The sequence below is a fragment of the Bombus pascuorum genome, chromosome 4 (genome assembly GCF_905332965.1).
Source record: "Bombus pascuorum chromosome 4, iyBomPasc1.1, whole genome shotgun sequence".
In the NCBI taxonomy this organism is placed as follows: domain Eukaryota; kingdom Metazoa; phylum Arthropoda; class Insecta; order Hymenoptera; family Apidae; genus Bombus; species Bombus pascuorum.
The window spans coordinates 5,043,397-5,052,202 of NC_083491.1; the positions used below are offsets into that span (position 1 = coordinate 5,043,397).

The 8,806-nt window shown below is 41.7% G+C and overlaps 1 protein-coding gene across 1 annotated transcript; it reads left to right on the forward strand.

Annotated features, from left to right (window-relative positions):
• Positions 1-4,266: 4,266 nt before the first annotated feature.
• On the forward strand, positions 4,267-6,772 carry LOC132906107 (adult-specific cuticular protein ACP-22-like). Its single transcript, XM_060957975.1, has 3 exons — positions 4,267-4,278; positions 4,610-4,907; positions 6,519-6,772. Exons 1-3 carry the CDS (start codon positions 4,267-4,269, stop codon positions 6,659-6,661), a joined length of 453 nt encoding a protein of 150 aa, XP_060813958.1. The 3' UTR covers positions 6,662-6,772.
• Positions 6,773-8,806: the final 2,034 nt, after the last annotated feature.

Sequence of the window (8,806 nt, forward strand, 5' to 3'; positions counted from 1 at the left end):
GTAGCAAAACATAATATAGCTTTTCGATATATTCTCGCGCCGTACTATCGGAAAACGCAAATCCCGATAAAAAGGAAACACGAAAAGTCAGTACAGTTTTCTAAAAGTTTAATAGGCTACCACGGTTACAAACGTATACCACATGGTAGACTCATCGATTATCGTACTGTGTAATTTTATTCCAACGGCAGGACTGCACGGATAACGTAACCAGCAGAAGGTACGGCTAAGCGCCTTCATGCATATGTACCTTTCGTCAGCTTTCCGAATTGCACCAGCCACGGCGATGCACTTTAAAGACGATACACGCGCGCCTCGAGAGACGAACATCCGCAGAATATGCAGAGAAGAGTTTACCATTCATTATTCGAGCATGGTTCCGTAATATCCGTGGAATCCTGACAGTGATTACGCTAGCGTGCAACTTCCTGTTGTACCGTGTACCGGATGCGCCAGTTTATCGTGTTTTCGGATCGGCCAGGAGAAACGTATTCCAGAGATTGCTTTTTACATGATACGATATTGTAAAATCCATACGATATCTTGCCTCGAGATTGTTCTATTAAGTATTTCGGCAAATTACAACGCGTTCCCTTCTAGTTTTCTTCGAGGAAAACGCTTCGCCTTACGAAGGATAAATTCGAAGCAATTAAGTACTAACCGCGCAAACGGGGTAACGATGAAAGTAAGTACAAGCGCGGGCGTTTCTTCCGAAAGGAAAACCAAACTCCTGGTCCCTTCTGCGGCGTATCGTGGCAAGACCACTGTTTACAACCCGCGATAATCCGAGCCGGGTATTCGTAACTTCAGCGTTGCCATGAAAACCAATTAACCCGGCGACACCAGCGTAACCCAAGCGCTGGCTATCAGCCTGTAATCGGAACGCTTGGAAAATTAGCAAGGACCCGGAAAATGCTTCGGCTCGTTAGCGAAACCGACGCCGTGAGAGGTGTAAACAGAAATGTCCGAACCATATCCACCGGCAAAGATTCGCGTGAGAACGAAACGCTGGAACGCATCCAATTTGTTCCATTACATCTAAAGTACTAGTGGAAATCTTTCACGATTCTTTTTACTCTCTCGTTTCAGCCAGTTTCTCTTCGTTCAATTTCCTAATCGTTTATTCGACAGAAAGAGGTTTGTTCTCCGATTTTCCAGAAGAATAATTAATAACATTGATAAAAGAAAAACGTATTGCTATCATTTTCTGAAACTATGAATATTACATTGAGAAACAACTTCCTTCGGATTTCCCTAAAATCATCCGAAATCAGATGCATTCGTGCAAATGCGGTGTATCAAGGTATTCTATGATCGTTGCATCAGAAGTCAGGACGGGTTTATCGAACGTCGTCGAAGCAGTAACAGGCAGAGGGAGGATGGGATGCACGGTATCTTCGTTGTTTTGGAATTTCAAAGCGCAGATGGAGGTCAAGGAGGAATTCTGGATACCGCGTCCGTCTCAAAGGTACGGAATAGATCGTGACCTATAAACGAATAGAGGTTGTCGACGCCTTGGCAAAAGCGAGATGGCGGTGAGGGTGCCGCGTTCCTGATTTCCCGTGAAACCAAAAGAAACAGAGACAAGAACGTCGACGGAACGAGGAACGAAAAGGAACGACGAAGAGGTTAGTGCACCTTGAAATTCGCGGGCAAACAGAACTATTCGTCTTTCTCTACCTAGAACTATCTGCTTGGAATTTGTTCCGAGGATACTCGAAACGTAGTCATCATCTCGTGGAGGGTTCGTTACGATCAACTCTTGTGTGTGCGACTGGGGATGAAAGAGCGTACCCACCGCGTTATGTAGACAACAGCCACGACGTTAATCTCGGGATTTACCCCTCGGCTTTCAGTCTCCTTCGCTATTATCTGTTCTCGTATCGCGATATTACCTGGTAATAATCATTGGTCTTGTACATAGAAGAGAACATCCGCTCGCACACAACATGGCTAGGCTTCTACTTTCGATTCTCCCCCGTTTCGTTTCCGTCTCTTTCTTCACGATGTGCACATTTTACCGTGCAACTGCATGTCATGGTGCGCTCACAAGACAAAGGGTTCGTGCATCTGGAAGATGGTTAGGTACTTGCGCTTTCCAGCGCTATACTGATCGCGTGACTTCACGTTGAGGTAGAGAATCACAGACTGCTTTACGACAGGAGCTTTTTAAATTGTTTAGCGATCGATCGATTTCGAATATTAATTAATATTGACTTTCCCCTGAAAGATAGGGATCGAGAACCATCGATGAGTACACGCTTGAAGAAAATTGAGCCTTTAGATAGACCTCGTTTAATTAAAATAGATCCGCTATATATGAAAAGTTTTAAGTGGAGGGTCGGGAAAGTCATCGAACCTTCTGATCTCGATAAATTCTTTAATAGAATTCTCCCCTGATAAATAAGAAAAGAAAACCTGCGCGCAATACGCATGAACATCGTTGAAACTGGAAATAAATAAGGTAGAAGTAAGGAGTATCTGGAAATATACCTATCGCTCATAGAACGCTGTGATTTATTGTGTTAGCTGTGCCAATTTCTCGTTTGAGAACATAGGCAGGGAGCTGTATTCCAAGAGCTCGTCTCGTGGGATTGAAATATGAATACGACTCTGGCATCACGTGTTTGCGCGTATAGTAGAAATTCAGAGGCACGTATGCGTCATATGTAGTATAAGACACGAACCAATGAAATTGACAGCTAAGCATCGTGTTTCACCAATAAGAAAAATTCTACGAGTTGCGACACATCGGCGAATTAAACGAAAGTAGGTAATTAACCATCTTATGTAGCGCAGCTCGAGTGGAAACTTGTCATTAAAATTACCTCAAAATTTAATGTTTACTCAATTATCGAAAGTAGTCGAACGTGGTCAAAGAGTATGATACCTTGTTAAACGTGATAGTTCCGTTAAGTTGCAAACTGAAAATTAATAATCAAGGGAAAGAAAATTATCGTGTCGGCGAAGCGATATCGAAGCAAAGTAAACCGTTGCTGCCTCTTGAGTCGGTTCGTTCGTTTTATTTCGCTAGAGTGTCGTCGGCAAATCTTATTTAAGGCAGATTTATCGCTGGCCCAACCCTGAGATCGAGCTATGATATTACGCTGGACTCGGATGCGCTATTCACATCGCGACTCTTCGGCTCAAAAAGTGTCATAACTCAAAAGCCGAGCGCCTCTTCGAGCACTTCCGCCACTCCAGCACATCGTGTGCCAAAATCCATCCTCTTCTCATCTCTCTGTCCCGTTTCTCCATCGGCGAGAATCATCTCACTCCACGACAGACCAGATAGAATTCTGTAGTTTTTGTTAATAACGTAAGGATCGCTTACGGAAATAAAAAAATTCCCCTGCTTCCCGTGAACGTTATTTCTTCCAACGCTAATGCATTGACCGCGAGTTTTTTTAGATAACGATATAACCCCTCGAACGTGAGAACGGTAACTTTTTTGTTCGCGAATTTTCACGTTAGTCTTCGAGAGTCGTAGAAGCTGTATCTTGGAACTTACAGCGCAGATAGTTCGCCATACGAAGAATCTTGGTTAACTCGAAGCTTCTTTATCCTGGTATACGTTAAAAATAGACATTTACCTGTATCTTTGCTGTAGTAAACCGAACTTGATTTGTGGTTCTATGTTGACGATTACGTTGGAACGTTAAGAGGATGTATAATACGAAAGCACACGGAACCGATGGAGAAGCAGCTTCCGGAGCGCGACGTTGAGTTACGATATAATCGCATTTCTATACAATTTCGATGTAAGATGGAGTTTCAGCCGAAATGGAGCATGCGATCGCGGCAGAGAGCTGTTTCCATGAAGAAAGTCGTAAGGCAAACTCGTAACGCAATCTGTAGGATCTATCGTGCATGACGAGAAGGCGATGCCATGATCGATACGCGTGTGTCGCCTGGATGAAGAAACAAATGCCTTTTGCCGGAGTTCCATTTTTTCGTACTCTTTCCCAACGAATTCCATTAGTGCGACCGGATTGGCTAATGTGCGCTCGAGCGAGCATCGAGCGACGCTTTTTGCGGCCACGGCCCGCTTGAATAATTGTGTTTTGCAACGTCTGCAGCGACAAAGTTCCGGGCATGGATCCAAAGAAGAATTAAGCTGAGGGAAACTTTTAAAGTGGACCTATAAAAGGAACAATATCATCGGACCGACCTGTTCAGTTTTCGAACGATCGCGGAGGAATCGCATCGATCGTTCGATCTATTCTATCTGTTTACCGGAGTATAGCACGACCATTCGACAGTGATATGGCTTTTAAAGTGAGTGTGCATCGCGTGATTGACCATTCTTCATTTTTGTCTAATCGTGATAGGCAAACCCGGAATTGTGAAGTGGCGCGACCGATCAATCGTTTCGTACCATTTAATTATAGGTCGGGACGCTGGTACGCTAACAGAATTGTCCAGTCCTAGCCTACCGAAACTTCTATCGATTCCTCGTGACATTGGTTAATCACTTTGTAAATTGGAAATTCTTTCCAATATGGGAACGTTTCGTTCTTTCCGAGCATTTTCAAAATAATTCCTTTTCCAGGCTTTGTTGAAATAGAACATGAACTGTATAGTACCCTCACTCGATTTTCAATAAGAGAGAAAACAAATATTTTTGCATATAACTGATGCAAAATTAATTGTTTTCCAACAGATTTCTTTACCGGCAATTCTGGTGCTGTTGGTTTTATTTCACGAGAAAGCCGACGCTGGCGGTCACGCGCACTCTTTTCAACATTTCCACGGACCCGTGATAGGCGATGCTCGAGAGGTGACTTGGAAAGACAAGCACGGTCACCACGATCATGATTACGTGGCACATCCGCACTACGAGTTCTCGTACGGTGTCGAGGACCATCATACCGGCGATTATCATGGCCAAAAGGAGCATAGAGACGGTACGTCAAGCATAATCTGGAAGAAAATTAATCTCTTTCGTTGTTGGAAGAACACTTGCCACTTGTACGCACAGTGAACGCAAAAAATAGTAATACAATCAAGTTATACCTGTTACACAGCGATAAATTGCGATGCAACGGCGAGAGGCAAGTCGACGAACGTATAACGAACGGTAGAAAACGAATAGAAAAGCAAAAATAAAAGTGGTAACGCGATCTTTGACCGCGCGAAGGAAATATCGAAAGAGACGTTTCGAAGCATCGCATTCTGTTTCCAAGCTGAAGTTTTCCCTCCGGTGTTCGTCCATGGAAAATTCTAGAATCCTTAGGTCGCGTATTTTAATTAGTTTACTGCGATTCGAAAAGCGTCCCGAGCTCATAGAATGCTTTGGAAAGTCGTCTTCGTTTGCACACTCTTTTGAACTCGAGAGTTTGTCAAGTTTTCTAACATCCACGACTTCTTCCACTTTCGTTTCTACGTAATCGGCCTAATTAATGCCAGACGGTGGCCTACATTAATGACCCTCGAATGTCGAAAAGTCGAGGAGCTTGTTTCCAGCAGATAGTTTAATAGGTACCGAGCAGAGACACTGTCGAGTGACTTCGAGTGATTTTTAAATTCGGTGCAACGAGAAATTGATGAGAATATTTCCAACGTACATATATCTTGATACGTAGAAAATCGAAATATTTGTTTAACGATACACACGCGATACGCAGAAGAAAGCGACGAGTTTGCTCTTCCAACGTACCTTCCTGGCACGACATGTCTTTAAAGTTTCTATGGTTTACGAATCTGTCATTAAGTAAACGCGGCCCTCTAATAGAGTTAACAAGATGGTAATATTATTCGGGAGAAGTAATTACTTATCACGGATCTTGATTCTCAAGGCAACGTCTCTTAGTTTAATCATACTTGATTGCAGTACCACGTAAGGATTCATTCAGAGAGCTTTCAGGATCACTCGGCTGGAATGCTCAAAGAAGAATATCAATATCGCGAGTTTGACGCTCCCAACCCCATCGCGACGGGAAGCACACGTGGCTTCATTAATTATTTGCGGAGAAGGGAATTTACGTTGAAAATAATCCGCGATACGATGTTACTGCTAACGAACCTATTCCGTTTTCACTTTGCTATATTAATTCGCTAACTAGTTATACCTCAACTACGAATGATATCTCTGCGTGAGTTTGACATCTTTGTACTCTAGATATGCGCCTTAATGTTTCACAGGCAAATTTAAAGACAATATAACGGATGCGTCGAAGCGAAGTAATTCCAGCAACCAAAGATATTCGATAACTGTGATAACTGTTAAGCAGCTCGATAATTCTCTCGTATTCAGCGTGTTACTTCTTGCCATGGTTCTCGAGGAGCATTAAAATATTCTCTTTATTTCAGTGTTTACATAAATTGTAATTAACCTTCTTGGAAGAATTAACTACTTTTACTCGAGAATAAACGAAAAGTAATTTTCCATTTACTCGCTTTGGCAGTAGAGAGAAAAGGCCGCTGGCGGTTGAGCGTAAAATTATTTATCGACTCTCACTACATGATATCTACTCGTTTGCATCCGATAATCATATTTTTTTGCTGGTGCTTTACAGGCAAAGAAGTAGTCGGTGAATACACAATAAAAGAGCCCGGCGGAAATATTAGAACGGTGAAATATCGCGCTGGAAAGGATGGATTTTTCGCTCACGTTCTTAACAGCAACGGTAACAACCACGACGGAGGACACCACCATTAAACGAAACGTCGTTTCATTCATTACCAAAGATTTCTTGTTACGTTGCGATTGTTGTTGTTATGCAACGTTGATTGTTTCGTTTTTTTTTTTGTTGCACTGATTAAAAAAAGATAGAGAGAGAGAAAAAAAAAAGGTAAATCGAAACAGTTGCTAGTTTAATTTGTTCCAAATCACTTCCCCAATTAGCACCGGGAGGGTCCGATCGCAGAAATTCGGAGGCCGAATCGAAAACCCATGTGTGTGGAAACCAGTGAACGGTACTGTGATTCCACGGCGACCGATGTTTTTAACGGAAGTGACGTTTACTGATTGACAATCCGATCGTCACGGACATATGGATCTCCCCTGTGATTACGTATCTAGGCTTACCAGAAACAACGATCTGCTGCGATGGTTTCGCGTGCAAATCGATCGAACGCTTTTGGAAATTAATGAGTCTCTTGACTTCAGACACCATTACACTGTTACGATATACGATCGTTTAACCAAACTAAAATTGGAAGAAAACGTTTTTTTTTTTTTTTTTTTCATATAAGCTTCGTGTAAAATATATTTTTGTAGAAATCTGAATGGTGTTTCTAAAAGGACAAAGTAGCGAAAATAACATCTAATTGCGGTTAAAGTCGTAGAACGGATTGACTTAGTTTGAAATACTACACATTAGCGACACGCGAAGTTAAATGTAGCAAATCGATTCGCAAGCAGCTGAATGAAACGCACTTAATTGCGTTTAAACACAATGCCTTTCGGCGACAATGTGTTTCGACTACATACATATGTTTGCGTACACGTTGTCACTGGCGGCGCACTAATTTCGTTCGTGAAAAACGATTGTGCCGTCCATCACGTTAGGATGAAATACGCGGCAAAAGAATTGCCGGAAGCTCTTACTATCGAACGAGTTCTCTCAATTTTTGTATTCAATGTTTTCCGACACAGAGGACGGCTATATATCCTCGTAAAAGAACCGGTTATGATGACTGCAACATGCGTTTTTCACAGTTTTCGCGGCTGCTCCGTGTCGCGTGCGTCCTTGTACTTAACATTTCTCGTGCAACGTTAATTAGATTACGTTTTGTGTAAATCCATCAGGCGGAACAGCAATAATCTAGAGCAGAGCAATAAAAATGTTTCTGCATAAATTGGCAATGGTCGATCGACGAAGGAACAATCTACGACGTAACTACACTGTGATACTCGTTCCTGATACATGAAAGGTATCGCTAAAAGGTGTGAAAGTGTAAAAATAATATCAACATATTATTTTCTTGTTTTCTTCCAATGGTGGAAGACGATGATAAAAATGTAATGGACATTTCCAAAATAGTTAAACATTTTCTTGTAATTATAAAGAGGAGAAGAGATCATGCAAACTCAATGTCGTTCGCTCTTTGAAGAGACAAAGTCACGAACAACTACGACGCTCATTGTGCTTCTGACTTTACTTCCCGACTCTTGTTCTTCGTTTCAAAGTAACAAACAACTTTGTTATAATCTTTAAGATACCAATTGCAATTGCAGTGTACGTTGGCTTCCGGAATCCTTAAATTATATCTTCGTTAATGAAAGGGATGATGGTAGAAATTGATATATATCTTCAAAACTGCTGCACCATTGAGCAATTTCTTTGGTACAATTAACAGAAAGCTTACCGTTGCAATTAGTAGCGGATTGGCGAAACGTTTGAGGAATACTCTGTATTGCTCGCAAACATACGCGTTTCGTTGAAGCAACTCCCATCCTCTTTCGGTAGACAATGATATTATATCCCGCGAACGTGGTTATACCGTAGAATACTAAAGGGGAACGGATAATCTTACACCGGCATGGAGAAAGTCGGGAATTAACGTAAACTAAAAAATGTACAGTCCGCGCTATTCAGCAAATTAAGAAACATGGATATAATAATCGTGGATGAAACCACTCGAGCTAATAAACGAATAATATTAATTTAATGATAAATCGCGTCGACAAAGTAACAATGAGACGATAGCGTTGCTACGATATTATGGAGGAACAGTGATTCGTCGAATTAATTATTCATGCTGACTTAAACGTTATCCGATGTTATATTGTAATTACGTCAAATGTCTCGTTTTCTCGTCACAAAGAATCCACGTTATGAAAGCAAAGAATATAAATTAT

Bases quoted from the DNA above. Each gene is read 5' to 3' on its own strand.
- LOC132906107 (XM_060957975.1), top strand. The intron at 4,908-6,518 runs GTACGTCAAGCA...GGTGCTTTACAG, and splicing joins CCAAAAGGAGCATAGAGACG to GCAAAGAAGTAGTCGGTGAA.